At 58.2% G+C, this 21,629-nt stretch overlaps 1 protein-coding gene across 1 annotated transcript in view; it reads left to right on the forward strand.

Annotated features, from left to right (window-relative positions):
- Nucleotides 1–1,294: 1,294 nt before the first annotated feature.
- LOC134429054 (low affinity immunoglobulin gamma Fc region receptor II-like) overlaps nucleotides 1,295–21,629 on the forward strand; it is a 75,304-nt gene continuing 54,969 nt past the window's right edge. The window contains 4 exon segments of the mRNA XM_063176151.1: nucleotides 1,295–1,325; nucleotides 1,998–2,018; nucleotides 8,673–8,902; nucleotides 21,380–21,386. Coding sequence (XP_063032221.1) covers nucleotides 1,295–1,325; nucleotides 1,998–2,018; nucleotides 8,673–8,902; nucleotides 21,380–21,386 — 289 coding nt within the window.

A 21,629-nucleotide genomic window follows, 5' to 3' on the forward strand; every position in this document is an offset into this window, starting at 1 on the left:
CATCAATTGATCATTTGGACCCTGAGGCACACACAGGCATTTCCACAGATTCCTGTGCACTGTCCCAGGGATGGACAGAGCTTTTCCCCTTCCTACAAGGGAAGTCAATCAAGTTTCAGGGTGGGAATGAGCAAAATCGGGAGAGTTCCTAAAGATGGCCCAACAAAAGGCTTCCTTCAGGGCTGGGTTGCTACCCAGCAGGCAGGGAACAATCCCATGGAGCTCTTGGACACTCAGGGTGATTCCCTACTCTGTGTTATCCACAAGCAAACGCTGCTGTGGTATGTGCCATTGGGCTCCTATAGAGAACTGAAAACTCTCATTTCATTGTGATTTGTTTGCAGTTTTTTTTTTTTTGTGAGTGACTTATTGGGAAAGCAATGGATTCTATAAAGCAGAGCATTTATACCTTGCCAGTTGTATTTTCACTGAGTTTTTACATATTGGGAAAATAATGGTGTGGGAAAGATTTTTGGTTTTATTCAGTTGCTTTGGTCTGAACCAACTGGTTTTCAAGTATTGCCTGGGATTGCTGAGCCAGGAAATGGGGGGACCTGACCTGGGGGTGTGTGGGGCAGATACAAAGAGACTCCCAGGACAGGCCTGGGGTGCTTCAGGGATAGGGCTTTGCTGGGCTCTGAGTCACCCCAAAATCTGAGGCACCCTGGGAAGGAGCTGTGACCCCCATGCCCACCCAGCCACTGCCCAACCCTGGCACCCCCATTCCCATGAAAACCCAACCATGGGACCCCCATTCCCGTGGGAACCCAACCATGAGACCCCCATTCCCATGGGAACCCAACCATGGGACCCCCATTCCCATGGGAACACAACCATGGCACCCCCATCCCAGGACTGCCATTCCCCGCCACCACCATTGCCTTGATCCCATCTTATGGGCTGCTTCTTCCCTCAGAACCCCTATTCCCAAGGGTCCCCTTTTTCCCCTGCAACCCCAACCTTGGGACCCACATCCCACGACCCCAAATCCCTGGGGACCATGTTCCCATAGCACCCCCATCCCTGAATCCCCCCAGGCATGGAGACCCCCATTCTCCTGGACATGCATCCTTGGTTCCCCACATACCCTGGGCCCCCCACTCCTGCAACAGCATCCATCACCATGTACCCAGCCTGTGCCCAGCTCATGGGCACCCTGCCCCCACCAAGGACCAGCTACACATGGGGATGGTTGTGACCTCGCTCTTTCCCCTTCATCCGAAGAGCCGCCAGCCAGGGGAGCGGTGGCCACAGCAGCGAGTGACAGCCAGTGCACATGGCTGGGGACACCGGGATGGCCAGAAAGGTGGCGCTGCTCCTGTGGGGTGAGTGCCCCGGGCACGGGCCTGACATCCCAGGGATGGGGAGGGGAGGGGGCACAGGGGGGCTGCAGGGTCCCCTGAGGTCCCCAATGCCAGCAGTGCCAGTCCATGTTACCCACAGTGAACCCTGGTGGGACTGGGGATGTAGGGTGGCTTTGGGTACAGGAAGAGGGGTCAGGAGTTTGGGGATGGGGATGTGGGGCCAGGAATGTGGGGACTGGCACCTTTGGGCTCAGGGAGCTCTGGGGATTGGGGAAGGGAACTGGGATGCAGGGACAGAAGGGGACAAGAACAGTCAGGATGTTGCCAGGGGGATGGGATCATGGGGATGGGATCATGAGCTGGTGGGGGGGACGTGGGCCAGCATGGGCTGTGTCCGTGGTGTCCTCATGCCCATTGTGTCCACAGTGTCCTCATGTTCTGTCTCAGCCCAGGGTGCCCTCAGTGTCCATGGTTCCAAGGTGTCTGTGCCACATGGATGTTGTGCACGGGTGGCTGTGACACAGACATGTCCCCCTGCAACTCTGAATCTTTTGTGGACCACCCAGACACACTTTCCCACAAGAAATGCTGTCCCCAAAGGGACAGTTTGGGGACAGCCCCCACACCCCTTGCCGCTGTGCTGTTTTCCCTGCAGTTCCACCCCCACCCAGCCCTGTCCCTTCTCCCTTCCAGCCCAGACCCTTGGCCTCGCTGGTGAGTCCTCAGGGGATGCCATGGCCCCACCCTGCTGTCCCCAGCCCCACACTGGCCCTGGCAGGCTGGTGTCCCCTATAACCTGCACGTGCCCAGACCACCCAAATTCTCGTTGAGCCCCCCTGGAGGCCGAGGGTGCTGTGGGACGAGGTGACACTTACCTGCCGGGCCTCGGGGACTGCCAGTGCCACCACCGGTACAAGGACAGACGGCGCTGGGGGCAGCAGGGACCTGACCGCCTCACTGTCACCGAGAGTGGCACCTACACCTGTGACAGACCTGGCACCGAGTATAGCCCTGCTGTGAGAGTCTTAGATGGTGAGGGGGCTTCAGGTGTCCCCAGGCTGGCACCTGCAGGGACCCCAAGGGCTCTGGGTGGGTTCCCCTCCATGGGTCACCTCCTGTGTAACCAGATCCTGTCTTCTGCTCTGGGGACATCCCAGAGCATCCCAGTGTGGGTAAACCATTTGTTGGAACTGGGGACCCCTGGTGCACCCAATGGGGGGATCCTGGTGCCATCAGGTAGGACAGGACCCCTCTGCCCCCTAGAAGGGCTGGTGTTCCAGGTGCCAGCACGGACGCTGCTGGAGGGGGACACGGTGACACTGTGCTGCCGGAGCTGGCGGAACAACACGGTCACCTCGGTGTCATTTTACCATGACAGGAAGAAACTGGAGGGGCTCCGTGATGGCACTGAGCTGTCCCTCTCCCCTCTGCAGCTGCACCACAGCGGCAACTACCAATGTGAGGGCTGGGTGAGCAAAGTGGTGTCAAAGTGGAGTGTGTCGAAGAGGGTTACAGTGACAGTACACAGTGAGTGCAACGATGGGAAGGGAAGCCAAACATCCTTCAAGGGTTTCCTATCCCTGCCTGAATCCTTCATCCCTTCCTTTACTCCTCCCTGGGTCATACAAAATTTCCCAAGTCCCTCTTGGTTTCCCCCATGACTGCCCAGTTCCCCCTCCTGATCCCTCATCCCTCTCTTTGTCCTCCCCATCCCTTCCTGGATTCCCCACCCTTCCCAAGGTCCCTGCTCCACCCTCTGCTCTCCCTTCCTTCCATGGGTCCTCCGGCCTATCTATAAACCCCAAATCATTCCCTGAGTCTCCTCAGTCTCTCTTGTGGTACCAGCCCCCACCTGGAGCTGCGCCACGTTGGGGACAATGACAGCGGCCAGTACCGGTGCCGGGTCGGTGACGGGGACAGGGTGGCCGAGAGTGACCCCCTGAATGTCACCGTCCTGGGTGAGTGGGACCCTCGGGCTGGGGATGACCCCACCTACGGTACCCCAATTCCTACTCACCAGGTGCCAGCCCTGTCTCTGTCCCCACAGTGCCCGTGGCCAATGCCACCATCACTCCCGGCCCGCTGCCACACCAGGTGTGTTCAGGTGACAACGTGACCCTGTGCTGCTCAGTGCAGGTGGGCTCAGCCCCGGTCACCTTCACCTGGCTGCACAATGGGCAGGAGGTGGCCCAGGGTCCCCTCCTGGAGATCAGGAACTGTTGATGTGGGACATTCAGGCACCTACCAGTGCGTGGCCACAAACCAGCTGGGACAGGATGGGCACTGCATGTTCCAGGCACTCAGCCCTCAGCTGGCCCTGGAGGTGACACCTGGCTCACCCTGGGTCACAGGTGGGGTCACATGGGGTCACCAGGGAGTGCTGGTCTCCTGGGCTAATGGGTGACCCTGATGTGTCCCCTTCTGTTTCTTGCAGTGGCAGCAGGGGTTGGTGGAGCCCTTTTCTTCCTGCTCCTCCTTGTGGGTGTCATTGTGACCTGGCACCGGTGGCATCGTGTGGGTGGGTGACAATGGGGGGACAGGGTTCCCAGGGAGCTGTAGAGGCCCCCAGAGGTGAGGAGCGATAAGGCAGCACGCACAGCCCCAGAATTGTGACCATGCATTAGGGTCCTTAAGAACTGGGGAGACCGTGGAGGGTCCTGCAGGAATGTTGAGGGTTCTTTCAGGAGTCCTGGTGGTATCTGGGTGTCTCTGTCCCTGCTGGGCTTTGCGCTCTTGAGACTGAGTTGGTCGAGGGCACTGGGGATGTTCAATTATTCTGTGGGGCTTCAGGGATGCTTGGGGGTCCTGAGGGGAATTGAGGGTCCAGTGGGGGTTCAGGAATCCTGAGAGGGGTCAGGGCCCTTGGGACCCCACAGTCACCTCTTCCCTCTTTCCTCTGCAGCTGCCAGGAAGCAGCAGGAAAGGTGTGGGGGGGGCTCAAACCACACTCTCCCATTTTACCCCAATCCCCAAGACCTCCCATTCCCTCCCCCACATCCCCTTTATTCCCTCAGCACCCCCCGGATCCCCCGGCTCCCCCAGAGGAGGGGGAGGTGATGTACACCCACATCGTGGTCACCAAGAGGCCAGGGGGTGAATACGGGGGGGCACACGCAGAGGGACACGTCACCCACCAGTGTCCCCCACCCGGATCCCACAGCCCGTGTCTCTCGCAGCGTCCCCCCGTGCCACCACCCTCCAGGATCCCCAGGTGACCTACGCGGAGCTGCGGAGACCCCAGGTGTGACCACGGGAACCCGGTGACATCTATGGGAATGTGCTGTGACACTGGGGGGAACTGGAGGGCCCCACCCATGGGCACCCACTCGTGTCTGTGCTGCCACTAAAAACTGCCCCTCTGCCTCCCTGTGGAGGCAAAAAATCCCAAAGTGCTCAGAGAAGAACAATTTTCTGAAACAGCAATGAGAGCGAATAAAAACAACAGCAACAGCAACAAGGTTCAGAGTCCAAATTGTCACACAAAGAAGGATTTCCAGGGAAAGCCACCAATAAGGAACAAATCCCAAACATAACCCCCAGCATGTTTCCTCCACCAGAGGAACCCAGCAGTGTCCTGAACCTGCATTGCTCTGATGGCCAAATCAGCCTTCAGGAGGCTCTAGATTTTCTTCTCCCCTGTCCCAAACCCCTCCTCTGCCGTGTTCCCCACATCAGGATGACACAAAGTCCCTGTGGGGATTCCAGAGCCTCCCCCTTTTCCAGGACAGTCAGGATCAGGGCATGGCAAAGTGTGGGGTGTCAGAGACAGGAAAAGTTTCATGTCTGGAGGCATTTTGGAGCACCTATGTGTGGCAGGGATGGGTCAGGCCTTGCTTTTGGTGAGACAGGGCCCCCTCTGTCCATCAGTCTGTCAGCTGTGGCACACTGGGGACAGTGTGACGCTCTGCCAAAGCCAGCTTCTGAGTGACCAGGTGACGAGAAGTGCCGCCTGGGAAGAGGGTCCTTGGTGTCCCAACTGGCTTAAATGGCAGAGCATGAGGTGGGCAAGTGCCTGACCATGTCTCCTCTTCGGGTGTCTGTCCCATCCACGCTGGAACCCAGGAGCTGACAACTCATTTAAATGAGAAATATCTGCCAAGGAAAGTAGGAACATTCCTGGAATAAGAAGACCCATCTCTAAACCTCCTTTTTAATTTCCAAGATTTTGGGGATATCAGGCAGAACTGTAGGAAAAGGAATAACAGCTCTTCACGGGGAAATTGATAAAGCAGAACAGAACAAACTACACAAACCCAGAACTTTCCCTCCCGCTCAGGGCTGTTGGTTTTTGTGGCAGTTATAACCGTGGCCAGCAGGGGGCGCTGCAGGGAGCACTCCCGGCCAGCAGGGGGCGCCCCGGCCCAGCTTCATCCACTCAGGGGCCGTGGCGGCCTCGGACAGGAGGGAGGAGAGGAAATCGCTCCTTTTGCAAACTCACGGGCACCAATCGCTCCCGGCACCACCACCGGCAGCGGGCAGAAGCCGCCAAGGCAGCAGGTTGTATCCCAGTGCCCACTGGCAGCATAGCAGTGTCCCGGGGCCAGGCACATGCAACACCTGAGACTGCTCTCCATGATCCTGAATGGAAGGAAGGCAGCACCTGACCCCAGGCAGGTTTTGAGTGCACAGCAGCACCTCTGGTGACTTTACACCACAATTCCTGCAAACCCTCAGCCTTTCACGCAGGTGAGGAGGGCAGGGATGGAGCAGCTTTGGGGACACCTGGAATCCACACAGGGTCACTCCCCACAGCCCCACCACGGCCACGGGTAGAGCCACTGACCGATACATCCACACTTTTCTCTCTATTTTTGTGGACAAAGTCGGAATCCAAGCATTCTTTCCATGAGGTTCCTCAAGGCTGCAGATTTTGTTCAAGAAGGAGGTTCCCAGGAAGGTTGTTGGCATATTGTTGTGCAATTTGCACTAGTTTTGTGGTTCTCTCTGTCCCTTACAAAGAGGAACAAAGGATCAATTGCTGCATTTCCAGGCTGGTTCCCCCCACAGCTGCCCCTGCCGTGGGGGTTTCCAGTCAGCCCTGCTCTGAAAACCATCAAAGGCCCTCACAGAGCCACTGCTTGAGCTCCCTTTGGGTTTTGTGCTTCTTGCAGAGCTGAGCAAAACACAGGCAGGCCTTTTCCGACCCCACAGAATTCTCACCTCTGCTGCAGCACTAAAGCTGCCAGAATCAAAGCCAAGGGGGCAATGGGGACCCTCAGGTGCTGGCTGCCACCTGGGGCTGGGAAGAGCAGGGCTGGGCAATGGCCATCCCTGTGCAGTCGGGCTGGGCCATGGCTGGGCCCCACCCTTGGATGGCCACTGGCTTCAAGGAGCAGGAGTTTGGGAGCTCCTTCCTGCTCAGGGTTCCATTCCCCAGCTGCTCTTGCTGTCTCAGATCCTGCAGGGGACAGGCAAAAATGAAGAAGTCTGGACCCCTCTGAAGCTGCCAAGCTCCAGGACAGGACCCTCTTCCCCAGCATGTGTCCCCCCTGGGACAGGATCCCCCCAGGACAGGATCCCCCCAGGACAGGAGCCCCCTGGATGTGCCCCCTAAGGACAGAACCCTTCCCCCCCATGTGAGAAAGGTGTCAAATAGCCTTTTCCTTCTTCTGCAGGAGACAGAAACTGAAAGTGTTGGGGGGTAAAAGCTGCACTCCCCCATCCCCCACAGCCTCCCCAGCCCTCCCTGCAGACCCCTCACCCCTGCTTCCTCCACCCTGGGCTTCCCCCAGCCTGTTCCCTGCTCCACGTGCCCCCAAGGACCATCAAGGCACGAACTGGGGGCTTGTGAAATTGAGGGGCAAAATGATGGAAATGGAATAAAGAGAGGGAAAAATCACTGGAGGCGGGAGGGCACAAACCCAGAGCAGCTCAGAATCTTTCTGGGGTGACACCCTGGACACCGGCACCATGTGGGGGTGGTGCTGGCTCTGGGTCACCCCAAAATCTGAACCACCCAGGGAAGGAGCTGCAACCCATGGGCTCACCCACCCACTGCCCATCCCTGGCACCCCCATTTCCCCGGGAATGCAAACATGGGACCTCCATTCCTTATGTCCCACTCTCTCTGCAGCCCCCATCCCAACACCTACATTCTCTAGGATCTCCATGGCCCAGCACCACATTCCCAAGGAACCCCTTACTGTTCATTCCATCCCCTGAAATCTTCCTAGAACCCACCTTTCCCCCATCCAATGAACTCAAATCCTTGGAGCCCACATTCCCCTGGGACTCCCATCCCTGAGTCCCCCCAGGTATGGAGACGCTCATTCCAATGGCACCCCCATTGCTGGATATTCCCCCTCCTCAGGAACCCATTTACCAGTGACCCCATTCCTGCCTCCCAAAAACCACCGAGTTCCCCACTCCTGGGAAACCCATGACCCATTTTGTCCCACCCACCCGTGTCCCCAGCCTGTTCCCACCCTGCCCCCGCCAAGGGCCACCTACGGATGAGGTCAAGACCTGACCTCGCTTCCTTCCCCTTCATCCGAAGAGCCGCCAGCCAGGGGAGGGGTGGCCACAGCAGCGAGTGACAGCCAGTGCACATGGCTGGGGACACTGGGATGGCCGGGAAGGTGGCGCTGCTCCTGTGGGGTGAGTGCCAAAGGCACGGGCCTGACACCCCTGGGATGGGGAGGAAAGGGGGCACAGGGGGCTTGTGGGGTCTTCTGAGGACCCCAATGACAGCAGAGCCAGTCCATGTTACCCACAGTGGACCTTGGTGTGACTGGGGATGTAGGGTGGCTTTGGGTACAGGAAGAGGGGGCAGGAATTTGGGGATGGGGGATGTGGAGACAGGAATGTGGGGACTGGCACCTTTGGGCTCAGGGAGCTCCGGGGAAAGGGACAAGGAATCTGGGATGCAGGGACAAGAACCATGAGGATGTGGCCATGGGGATGGGATCACTGGGATGGGATCATGAGCTGGTGGGGGTGACCTGGGCCAGCATGGGCTGTGTCCGTGGTGTCCTTGTACCTGGGGTGTTCTCAGTGTCCCCATGTTCTGCCTCAGCCCGGGGTGGCCTCGACATCCCTGTTCCCAAGGTGTCTGTGCCACATGGATGTGGTACACGGGTGGCTGTGACACAGACATGTCCCCCTGCCTGTCCAGACATTTGGGGACCACCCACACACTTTCCCACAAGAGCATCTGTCCCCACGGGGACAGTTCAGGGACAGCCACCACACCCTGTACCCCATGTGCCTCTGTCCCCGTGATGACACCCCCACTGAGCCCTGTCCCTTCTCCCTTCCAGCCCAGACCCTCGGCCTTGCTGGTGAGTCCTCAGGGGATGCCTCGTCCCCAATCCGCTGTGCCCAGCCCCACACTGGCCCTGGCAGGCTGGTGTCCCCTGTCACCCGCAGGTGCCCAGGCCACCCAGGTCCTGGAGCAGGCCCCCTGGAGGCCAACGGTGCTTTGGGACCGGGTGACACTGACCTGCCAGGGCTCGGGGACTGCCGGTGCCACCACCTGGTACAAGGATGGTCAGCGTTGGTGGCAGAAGGGACAGGACCGCCTCAGTGTCACCGAGAGTGGCACCTACACATGTGACAGACCCGGCACTGGGCGCAGCCCCCCCTTGACAGTCTTAGATGTGAAGGGGAAACCTTTAATGATCATGGGGGCCCCAGAACGGTATGGGTGGGCTCCATTCCGTGGATGGCCTCACACCCCTCGAGTGACAAGAGCCAGTCCCCTGCACACAGGGACATCCCAGTGCACCCCAGAGCACCCCAGAGCACCCGCATGTCCCCGGTGCTATGGGCACCCACCCCAGACCAGTCTCATCAGTGAGATGTGACCTTCCTGTCCCACAGACCAGCTGGTGCTGCAGGTGCCAGCACGGGCACTGCTGGAGGGGGACACCTTGGCACTGCGCTGCCGGTGCCGGCAGACAACCATCTCACCAGGGTGCGATTTTACCAGGAGAAGAAGGAAATCAGGGGGTCCCTCAGGGGGACTGAGCTGTCCCTTTCACCTCTGCAGCTGCACCACAGCAGCCGCTACCGATGTGAGGGCTTGGTGGGGTCCTGGCAGTCACGTTCAGCACCAGTGACAGTGACAGTGCATGCTGAGCATGCCCATCGCTGGAACTTTAATATTTTGACAGTCCCAAAGCCACTTCCCAGTGCCCTCAGACTCACAGCCCTCACCTCTCCTCTCCTTCCCAGAGCTCTTCTCGGTCCCAGTGCTGGAGGGTCCCCCCAAGCTCACCGTGGGATCCCCCCTGACTCTCAGCTGCCTCAGCAGCCCCCAGCCCCCTGCGGCCCCGAGCCCCCCTCCTGTACATGTTCTACCGGGACGGGCAGGTGTTGGGGGGCCGGCAGGGGTCCCCGCAGCTGCTGGTGCCCGCTGTGAGGGTCTCCCACTCGGGGCATTGTGGCTGTGAGGTGCGCTCCCAGGGGAGGTCCGTGCAGAAGAGCAGCAACCGGCTCCACGTCACGGTGTGCAGTGAGTGCAGGGATGGGCACGGGGAGCCCCCACAGATGCCTCGGGACCCCCACACTGCCTGGCACCCCCCAGCCCTCCCTGACGCCTGCTCTGGGGCACCCAACCTTTTCCAGATCCCTCCCTGCCCCCCCCCCGTCCTTTCTCGGGTCTCTCCTCGGGACCCCCAGTCCGTACATGTGTACACTCATCCTTCCCTGGTGCATTTTCTGTGTCCTGCCATCGCTGCCCCGGGCCTCTCCTAAGCTCCCCCCATTCCTGGCTTGTGTTTCCCTCCATCCTTCGTTGGGTCCCCTCCCCCATCCCTGGGTCCCTCCACCCCTCTCTGAGGTCTCTGCACATTGCTCAAGTCTCACCATCCCCTCCAATTGTCCCCGTACCCTTCCTGGAGTTGCCCACCTCCCTCTCCAGGTGTTCATGCCCTGACCCCCTTATCATCTCTCGGGGTTCCTTTCTAAGCCCCCCTCCCCCAATCTCTGCACCCCCTCTCCCTCACTGGAATTCCCCTGCCCCTCCTTGACACCCCCCGGGTCCCTCACTGTTTCCTGGTGTCCCACTCTCCCGCAGGGGTCCCGCCCTCAGGGGTGTCCCTGTCAGTGCAGCCCCCTGGGGGACAGGTGGCACTCGAGGACAGCCTTGTTCTGAGCTGTGCAGTGGCCATAGGGACAGGTCCCCTGTCCTTCTACTGGCACCGGGAGGGCTCAGGGGCACTGCTGGGCACCGGCCCCCACCTGGAGCTGCGCCACGTTGGGGACAATGACAGCGGCCAGTACTGGTGCCGGGTCAGTGATGGGAACAGCGTGGCCGAGAGTGACCCCCTGAATGTCACCGTCCTGGGTGAGCAGGACCATCGGGCTGGTGATGACCCCACCCCCATCCCATCTCGCCAGGTGCCAGCACCGTCTCTGTCCCCGCAGTGCCCGTGGCCAATGCCACCATCACCCCTGGCCCGCTGCCACACCAGGTGTGTTCAGGTGACAACGTGACCCTGTGCTGCTGGGTGCAGGTGGGCTCAGCCCCGGTCACCTTCATCTGGCTGCACAACGGGCAGGAGGTGGCCCGGGGTCCCCTCCTGGAGCTCGGAGCCATCGATGTGGGACATTCAGGCACCTACCAGTGCGTGGTCACCAACCAGCTGGGACAGGACGGGCACCGCGTGTTCCGGGCACTCAGCCCTGAGCTGGCCACGGAGGTGACACCTGGCTCATCCTGGATCACAGGTGGGATCACATGGAGTCACCAGGGTGTTCAGGACTCCTGCAGTTCAGGATGACCCCAATGTGTCCCCTCTGTCCCCAGCAGTGGCTGTGAATGTCGGCAGGACCCTCCTGTTCCTGCTCCTGCTCCTGGCTGTCATCGGGGGCTGTCACTGGTGGCACCGCCGGGGTGGGTGAAAATGCAGGCAGTGCAAGGTCCTACAGGAACTGGGGAGAAGCCCCACACACTGGGGGGGCAGTTGCAGCATCACCCAGAGACCCTGGGCTGGAGGAAGCTGAGCCCCCAGTGACCTTTGCTTGGGGGTCTTTTGGAAGGTCCTGGGCTGTCCCAGGAAGGGCTTTGAGGAATATTGGGGTGTCACTGGGATCTCCTGGGGGCTTTTAGGGAGGTGTTGGAGAGTTGTGCAGGGATGTTGAGAGCTCCTCAGGGATCCTGAAGCAGTTTGGAGGCTTCCCTGCATTCCATTCTTGGGGTTCCTGGAGGCTGGAGTGTGCTCAGGGGTTCAGGGTTCCTGGGGAGGGGGTTGGAGTACCTGGGTGGCTCAGGTGTTCTGGGGCTCCTCAGGGGTGCTTTGGGGTGCTGGGGCCTGGCAGTCCAGTAGAAATCAGTGTCTGGTGGGGGCTCAGGACTCCAGTGGGCATTTAAAGGTCCCAGGTGGGGTTGGGGCCCAGGGGACCCCATGATCACCCCATCCTCTTTTTCTTGCACCTCTCAGGAAATCCCAGGATATGTGAGTGGGGAGTTCCAGCCATGGCTCTGCCTGACCCCCTGCCCAGACACCCCTCAGACCCCCCCTTATCCCCACAGGGCCCCCCAGAACCCCCTTATCCCCTGGAGGAGGTGGTGGGGCTGGACATGAGGGGGCAGGGGGTGAGTATGGGGGATGGGTGGGGACATGGGCATGTCACCCATGGCTGTCATCCCAAGCCAGGTGTCTCTTACTGTCCCCCCCAAGGACCCCTAGGTGACCCACGCAGAGCTGCCAGGACCACATGGGCGACTGCAGGACACCAGTGACATCCGTGGGAACGTGCTGTGACAATATGGGACACTGGGAGTCCCCGTCCCATGGCTCCCATGGTGGCCCATCCTGCCTGGGGTGATGGCCACAAGTCAGGGGGGGCTGCACAGGGCACCCAGTGCTCCCCTTTCCCCCTCCCAGTGCTCCCAGTACACCCATGGCTTGCCAGCCTTGTCCTAGCGCTAGGGGACACTGGACCCATTTCCTTCTTATTTAGTCCAAAATGCAGCTTTTTGGTTAAACTGGCAGCGATGGTGTTTGTTCACCTTTGTGGGGCTTTAGGAATGGGATTCTCCAGTTCTGTGTTGCCACTAAAACCCAGGGGCTGCTGCCCTTTCCCTACCGCTCCCCATGGAGGCACAAAGATTCCAAAAGTTTGAGAGAAGAAAAATTTCCTGAATCAGCAATGAAAGAACCAAATCAACAGCAACAGCAACAAGGTTCAGAGTCCAAATTGTCACACAAGGAACGATTTCCAGGCACAACCACCAACAAAGAACAATCCCCGAACACTTCCCTCCCCCATCACATTTCCTCCACCAGAGGAATCTGGCAGAGCCCTGGACCTTCCTTGCTCTGATGGCCAAAGTGGCCTTCAGGAGGCTCTGGATTCTCTTGTCCCCTGTCCCAAACCCTTCCTCTGCCATGTTCCCCACACGAGGACCTCAAAAAGGCACTGAGGAGGTTCCTGAGCCTCCCACTTTCCCAGGGCAGTCAAAATCAGGCCACGGCACAGGGCAGGGTGTCAGAGACAGGAAAAATTTGAAGTCTGGAGATATTTTGGAACAGCTGTGTGTGGCAGGGGTGGGTCAGGCCTTGCTTTTGGTGAGACAGGGCGCCGTCTGTTATTTGAATATAAATCCCAATATTACCAGTTAGATTGTGCCTGGGCCAGTCTGACCCTTGCTGCTGGGCCAAAGGCAGCAACTGCGGTGTATCACCCCAGAGATACCTTGGCTTGCTGGAGATTGCAGCTGGGCACTGAACAAGTCCAGGCTTGTTAGGAACCCCGTTTACCTCAGGAGGAATAGCTTCAAGTGATGGTGAAGAGAAAAAGGAGAGGATTCTGCTGGAGGGTTTAATGTCCAGAGGTTTATTCCATGGTTACAGAGGTCTGAATGTGAGCAACTGCTCCAACAGAAATCTTTGCCGCATGATCTGATTCACCTTTTACGCTCAGGGACAGGGCGAGGGGAGGTACAGGTGAGCCACCAACCCGGTGAGAGGGGCAGGGTCTCAGGGGAAGATGACACCCAGTCAGGCCAATGACCCCTGGGCCTGAGGGGCATCCTTTGAACTTGACCAATCACACGATGCCTTGCTGGAATGTTGAGCCTGATTGACAGGACTTACTCAGCATGGGGGCTAGGGGGAAGGAGAGAGGTACAGGCACACCTGGGGAAGTTACCTGGAAGTCTAAAATGGGACATTACAGCACACCACAACAGTCTGTCCATCATCTGTCAGCCATGGCACACTGGGGAAAGTGTGGCGCTTTGACAAAAACAACTCCTGAGTGGCTGGATGACCAAAAGTGCCAGCTGGGGAGAAGGCCCTTGGTGACCCAACTGGCTTAAAAGGCAGAGCATGAGGTAGCCAAGTCCCTGACCGTATCTGCTCATGGCGTGCCTGTCCCATCCAGGCAGGAACCCAGAAGTTGGCAACTCATTTAAATGAGAAATATCTGCCAAGGAAACTGGGGAAAATTCCTGGAATGGAAAACCCATCTCAGAATTTTTTTTAATTTCAATGATGATCTGGCTTCCAGGCCAAAGTGTAGGAAAAGGAATACCAGCTCTTTCCTGGGAAATTGATAAACCAGAACAGAACCAACAACACAAATCCAGAACTTTCCCTCCCGCTCAGCGCTGTTGGTTTTTGTGGCAGTTATAACCGCGGCCAGCAAAGGGCGCTGAAGGGAGCACTCCCAGCCAACACAACAACATCAGCCACTCCACAATACTTTTCACTATCTGAGCAACATCACAATATTTATTCAACAGTATAATCAATAATATAATATCAATTCATATAATATCCAGTAAAAGTCAGCTTCCATTAACTTGTTTCTGTCAATATCTACCAGTAAAGAACTGTTATTCCTGTTCCCACATATTTACCTAAAAGCCCTGTAATTTCCAAAGTTATAATAGTTCAGAGAGAAGGGGGTCGTGTTTTCCTTTTCAAGCGAGGTTCCCACCTTGTTCAGCTTCCTTGACACAGCTGAACAAAGAAATACCATTTCTGCCAGTTTAACCAAAGATCTGCATTTTTGTCCCAGGAGCAGGGAACCAGGTCCTGTGCCCCCTTGGAACTGGGACGGGCACCAGTAAGCCACGTCATTGGGAGCACTGGAAGGGGGATTGCAGAGCTACTAAGCACATCGGGGTAAAGAGGACCAAATCTGATTTTGATTTATGTCTCAACATATGTTACACATGAGGTGAAAAATGACTCTGTGGGTTGTCCATGTGCTGGGAACCATGTCCTAGGCGAGGCTTCACACAACAGAGAATCAGGGGAGAGAAAGCATCAGTGATCGGGATGTGAGTGACCCCCACATGCTGGTGGGACAGATGCCTGGGAAAAATGTCTGGGGAAAAGTGCCAGGGAAATCAGGCTGTGAGAGGAGCCTTTGCAAGTAAAAGCAGCTAACTGTGACACAACAGGAGCATTATGCTTTGGGTTTCTTGGAGGGACCAGGGGCTTGCTCGGAGGGCCAGTTTGGCCATCCTCCCCTGTGGGATTCACATTCTCTGAACCGGGGAGAAGCACTGGGAGAGGCAAAGAATGATCCAAACAATTCTTATCTCATTTACTGCCCCTGTGTTGTTGACAAGTAGAATGCATTGTGGAAGATTGTTTACCTGAAGGGAATTTGTGATTGGATTCTGGTGTGTTTTGATTCACTGACCAATTGAATGCAGGTGTGTGTGTGTGGGGACTGTGGGCTGACAGTCATGAGATTGTGTTCAGTGGAGTGCAGTTGAGTGCTTGGCAGATTAAGTTTAGATGTAATGTAATATAATATACAATAATATAGTATAATAAAGTACTTAATTAGCCTTCTGATGAGATGAAGTCAGATGCATCATTCCTCCCAGATGTTGGGCAAAAATACCACTGATAATACCCCCACACCGCCTTTTCCTCCCGGTGCTTCTTCTTCCCTGTCCACACACGTTCTTCCCTGCTTCGCTGCTTCCATGAGGCAGCTCTTTCCTGCTCGTCCTGGACATTCCTTCATTGCTCCCAAATGGAGCGGATGCTGCCTGCACCCACCCGCTGACTCTGCTGCATTTCCCATGCTGCCCACAGCCCCGAGCCTGCTGCACCTGCCCACTGCAGCCCCAGCCCACGGCAGCCAGCCCAGAGCCACCAGTGCTGCAGCACCAGCCTGCAGCCAGCCCGCAGCAGCCAGCCTGCAGCCATCGCTCGCCCATGCCAGAGACACGCAGGTGCCGTCCTTGGAAATCACGCCCAGCCACTCACAAAAGCCATGTGGGCTCGCCCTGGCTTGCAGCACACACACTCCATCCGCCAAGCTGATGCCCACCGAGCGCCCGGGCTCCTTGCGGTAACGCTGTCCCTGTCTTCTGTTTCTCTCTCTATCCTTTTCCCCTTCTGCTCCCCTCTCCACATTCAGTAAGAACACTTACCCTCCTTTATCAATAAACAGTTCTCAGATATAATATTGCCATCTTTGTGCTTCATTTTCACCCGAGAAACCTTTCAGCAACAATCCTCCCCAACTCCCCCTTTTCCAGTGGGATGGGACAGGGGTAGTGGGAGGGGGAATGGGGAACCCCTGGGTGTACTGCAAGCACTGTGGGGAGAGAATGGGGCAGTCCCTGAGGGTACTTGGGCACTTGGATGGGGCTGGGGAGCCCCTGCAGGTACAAGCAAAGGGATGGGGGAGCCCTTGGGGGTACTGGGAGAGGAAATGGGGAGCACAGGGTGCCCTGTGTAGCCTCCCCCTGAGCCATGACCACCTCCCTTGGAAGGATGGGCAACCACAGGAGCCATGGAGGGAGTACCCCCAGTGTCACCCAGTGCCTCCCGCTTCCCAGAGTATCACAACTTTTGGTGTAGATTGTCATAAATGTCACTGGGTTCCCATGGGTGCCTTTGCAGCTCCATGTACGTCGCCTGAGGATCCTCCACCGGGGATTCCAGGGGGTCTGGAGGGGCCCTGTGGGAATAAGGGGGTAGTGTGGAAGGGGATGGGAGGTGCTGGGGGTTTGGGTAAAAGGTGTATCATGGCTGGAGGCTGCACTCACCTTTCTTGGTGCTTCCTGGCATCTGCAAAGGAAAACTGGAGGGGTGACTTTGGAGACCCTGGGGCCCCCATCCACCCTTGGGAATGGTGAACTGCCACCAGGCAGACAATTCTCCCCAGACCCCCCAGTATCCCTGATGCCCCCCCAGTATCCCTGACCCACCCCACTTGCACCAACGCCCTGAGCCCCCAGATCCCCGAGTCTGGCATGGAGGGACGCTGACAGAACCCCCAACATCTCTGCAGGAACCTCCAACTGCTCTGAGCCATGGACACTGGGGGTTCAGCCCCTCCCAAGCCAGGGGCCATGGGTGCTGCCCTATAGCCCCCCTTCTCTAGGGGCCTTCCCACCTCTCTCCACAACCTTCATCCACCCCTTGTCACCCACCCACATGGTACCACTGGTACCAGGCCACAATGACAGCCACGAGCAGGAGCAGGAACAAAAGGGCCCAACCGACCCCTGCGGCCACTGCAAGAAACAGAGGGGGACACATCAGGATCACCCAGAACCTCAAGGATCCTTCGACCCTGAATGACCCTGTGTGACCTTACCTTTGTCCCTGTGTCCCCATGGTGTCACCAACAGGGCCAACTCTGGGCTGAGTGCCCGGAACACACGGTGTCTGTCCTGTCCCAGCTGGTTGGTGGCCATGCACTGGTAGGTGCCTGAATGTCCCACATCGACTGCCCTGAGCTCCAGGAGGGGACCCCGGGCCAGCTGCTGCCCATTGTGCAGCCAGGTGAAGGCGACAGGGCCTGAGCCCACCTACACCAAGCAGCGCAGGGTCACGGGGTAACCTGCACACACCTGGTGTGATAGGCTTCCAAGGGTGATGGTGGCATTGGCCACGGGCACTGTGGGGACAGAGAATGGGCTGAGAGCACAGGGAGGGGCTGGCACCTGGTGTGGGTGGGTAGGGATAAAGGGGGTGGGTGTGATGGGGGATGTTTTGGATGGGGTCACACCACAGAGGGGTGAGGGGACACAGAGCAGAGGCGGAGGACACAAGCATGGTGTCTGAGGGACATGGAGATGCCCAGGAAAGGAGACTAGAGGAGGCTGTGAGGGCTCCCCGTGCCCATCTCCGCACTCACTGCGGACCGTGACGCTGAGCTGGGTGTGGCTTTTCCGCACGGTTCCCCCCGGGAGCGCACCTGGCAGCTGTAATTCCCTGAGAGGGAGACCCCCACAACGGGCACCAGCAGCTGCGGGGACCCCTGCAGGCCCCCCACGACCTGCCCATCCCAGTAGAACACGTGCAGGAGGGGGGCTCGGGGCCGCAGGGGGCTGGGGGTGCTGAGGCAGTTGAGAGTGAGGGGGGACCCCTGGGTGGGCTCGGGGGGACCCTCCAGCACTGGTCCCCGGACAATCTCAGGGCAGGAAATGGGGGCATTGGAAACAGTGACCCCGAATCCCTGGGGAGGCGCTATGGGGCTGTCGGGGTGGCGGCTGTGAGGTGCTCACCAAGCACTGTCACTGTCACCGGCACTGACTCCTCCCATTTCTGTGATACCCCATTTTTCACCCAGGCCTTGCAGTGGTAGCGGCCCCTGTGTTTCAGCTGCAGAGGGGACAGGGACAGCTCGGTCCCATTGTGGAGCACTCTCAGTTCCGTCTCCTCGTGGTAGAAGAGCACCAAAATGACCGACATCTCCTGCCTGTACCGCCAACGCAGTGTCAAAGTTTCCCCCTCCAGCAGTGCCCGCGCCGGCACCTGCAGCACCACCTGGTCTGGGGGGCAGAGGGTGCCGTCACATCACAGAAGGTCTCCTGATGCCATCACATCATCAGGACCCCGATATTGGGTCAAAGGCAGCACACCAGGTTTCCCCAATTTCAACACGAGGGTCCCCCCATAGTGGGATGCTCTGGGATGTCCCCCTGTATAGGGGACACTCTCTGGTCACACCAGAGAGTGACCCATGGAATAGAGCTCATCCAGAGTCCTCGGGGTTCCCGTGGGTGCCAAGCTGGAGACACAAACCACCCTCACCGTCAGAGACGTTCACGGGTGGGCTGCACCCACTTCCAGGTCTCTCACACGTGTAGGTGCCACTCTCAGTGACAGTGAAATGGTCGCCTCCCTCGTGCCACCAGCGCTGCCCATCCTTGTACCAGGTGGTGTCACCAGCAGTCCCCGAGCCCTGGCAGGTCAGTGTCACCCAGTCCCACAGCACCGCCGGCCTCCAGGGGGGATCCACCAGGAGCTGGGTGGTCTGGGCACCTGCGAGTGACAGGGGACACCAGCCTGCCAGGGCCATTGCAGGGTTGGGGACAGTGGGGTGGGGACCTGGCATTCCCCGAGGACTCACCAGCAAGGCTGAGGGTCTGGGCTGGAAGGGAGAAGGGACAGGGCTGGGTGAGGGTGATGGGGACACTGTGGACACCCTATGTTTGCACTGCCCACCTCCACCAGCCCTACAGCACCTGTCCCCACGGCCAAGTCCCATGGCCCTATGCCCATGATCCCATTCCAATGGCACCTTTCCCCATGGCCAGGTGACATCTGCATGTTACATGGCCCCATTCCATGTCCCAGTATCCCTGTTCACCTGCCCCAATCCCCACAGTCCACAAACCCCAAGGCTCCTTCTGCCACATATTTGTCCCCATATCTCTATCCCCCTATTCCTGTCTCCACATCTCAGTTGCCCTATTTCTGTCCCTAAAGCCACCCTAAATCTCTGCTCACACTGAGCTCCACGCCCTGTTCTGCCTCTGCTGCCATTGGGGACCTCAGGGGACCGCACTGCCCCCCTGTGCCCCCTCCCCACCGCTCTCTGCCTCACCACAGCCCATCCCATGGGTGTCAGGCCCCTGCCCGGGGCACTCACCCCACAGGAGCAGCGCCACCTTCCCGGCCATCCCGTTGTCCCCAGCCATGTGCACTGGCTGTCACTCGCTGCTGTGGCCACCGCTCCCCTGGCTGGCGGCTCTTCGGATGAAGGGGAAGGAAGCGAGGTCACGTCTGTCCCCACATGTAGGTGGCCCTTGGTGGGGGCAGGGTGGCCACAAGCTGGGGACAGGCTGGGGACAAGGCTGCATAGTCTGGGGACATGGTGGGGGATGGTGGGACATGGTGGGGACATTGTGTTGCCACAATTTGGAGTCTAAGGCTGTGTAGGGAGCCAGGGATGAGTGTCCAGGAGAATGGGGTGCCCAGGGATGTGGTCCCAGGTAAAATGGGTGTCCCAAGGTTTGGCTAGACTCAGACTTGTGGATGAGGGTCCCAGAACAATGTGGCCTCCTGGGATTTTTTGCATCATGAAATGGGGGTGCCAGGGAAAAGGGGGACCCTGTGAGAATGGTGGTCCTGGGAGAATAAAGGTCCCCAAGGGCAGTGGTGTCCCATGGTCTGGAATTACTGGGATGGTGTTCCTTGGGGTTGGAGATCCTGGGGAATTGCAGTCCAGGGATGGGGGTCTCAGGGAAGGGGTGGCAGAAGGAAATTGGGTTCCAAGGTTGGGGTCCCAGAGGAATGGGGGTGCCAGGGTTGGGCAGTGTGGGGGGGAACATGGGGGTCACAGCTCATTCCCTGGGTGCCTCAGATTTTGGGGTGAGGCTAGGCCCCGCATAATCACCCCTGGGGTGTTCGTTTCCTGGCCAGGCATTGCATGGGGACCCTGGGTATATCGGCCTCTGTGTCCTCGCCTGACCCTGACATTTTCCTCTCTTTATTTCTCTTTCTTCCTTATTCTTCTTACTTTTTGCCATATCCCTTCACCCCCGGTTCCTGGCTCAGCAATCCTGGGGTGCACCTGAGCAGGGAACGGGTTGGGGGACCCAGGAGAGGGAGGAAATGGGGAGCAGGGGGTGCAGGGAAGGGTGAGGAGGCTTTGGGGGATGGAGGTGCTGGGCTGTTCCTGCTCAACACTTTCACTTTCTTTGTCCTGGAGGAGAGGGAAGAGGCTGTTTGTGCTGAGAGTCAGATGGGAAAAGGGGTCATTCTCCATTTCTAGGGGGGCACATACAGGGGGCTTCTGTCCTCAAAGGCCTCAAACTCCTCTGGAGTTCAGCTGGGGGATCCTGACCCAGGGGTGACACATCCTGGCATGGGGGGTCCTGTCACGGGGGTGTAGCAGTTCCAGAAATGTCCCTGCACATTCCTGGCCGGGTGCCTGTCCCAGGGGTGGCACATCCTGGGGACCACTGTCAATGCAAGGGTGGGGCCCAGCCATGGCCCAGCCCCACTGCACAGGGATGGCCATTGCCCAGCACTGCTCTGCCCAGCCCTAGGGGGCAGCCAGCACCTGAGGATCCCCCTTGCTGCCTTGGCTTTGATTCTGCAGCTTTAGAGCTGCTACAGAGGTGAGAATTCTGTGGGTGGAAAAAGGCCCCCCCACAGGATGAGCTGAGCTGTGGTTTGCTCAGCCCTGCAAGAAGCACAAAACCCCAAAGAGAGCCCAAGCAGTGTTTCTGTGAGGGCCTTTGATGGTTTTCAGAGCAGGGCTGGCTGGAAAAACCCCTGCAGGGGCACCTGCGAGGGAACCAGTCCAGAAATGCAGCAATTGATCATTTGGACCCTGAGGCACACTGGGGCATTTCCACAGATTCCTGTGCACTGTCCCAGGGATGGACAGAGCTTTTCCCCTTCCTACAAGGGAAGTCAATCAAGTTTCAGGGTGGGAATGAGCAAAATCGGGAGAGTTCCTAAAGATGGCCCAAGAAAAGGCTTCCTTCAGGGCTGGGTTGCTACCCCGCAGGCAGGGAAAATCCCATGGAGCTCTTGGACACTCAGGGTGATTCCCTACTCTGTGTTATCCACAAGCAAACGCTGCTGTGGTATGTGCCATTGGGCTCCTATAGAGAACTGAAAACTCTCATTTCATTGTGATTTGTTTGCAGTTTTTTTTTTTTGTGAGTGACTTATTGGGAAAGCAATGGATTCTATAAAGCAGAGCATTTATACCTTGCCAGTTGTATTTTCACTGAGTTTTTACCTATTGGGAAAATAATGGTGTGGGAAAGATTTTTGGTTTTATTCTATGGCTTTGGTCTGAATCAACTGGTCTTCAAGTGTTGCCTGGGATTGCTGAGCCAGGAAATGGGGGGACCTGACCTGAGGGTGTGTGGGGCAGGGACACAGAGACTCCCAGGACAGGCCTGGGGTGCTTCAGTGATAGGGCTTTGCTGGGCTCTGAGTCACCCCAAAATCTGAGGCACCCTGGAAAGGAGCTGTGACCCCCATGCCCACCCAGCCACTGCCCATCCCTGGCACCCCCATTCCCATGGGAACCCAACCATGGGACCCCCATTGCCTTGGTCTCCCCTCTTTGGGGACCCCCATCCCAGGACTGCCATTGCCCGCCACCACCATTGCCTTGATCCCATCCCATGGGCTGCTTCTTCCC

This window comes from Melospiza melodia, chromosome 25 (assembly GCF_035770615.1).
Source record: "Melospiza melodia melodia isolate bMelMel2 chromosome 25, bMelMel2.pri, whole genome shotgun sequence".
Lineage (NCBI taxonomy): Eukaryota > Metazoa > Chordata > Aves > Passeriformes > Passerellidae > Melospiza > Melospiza melodia.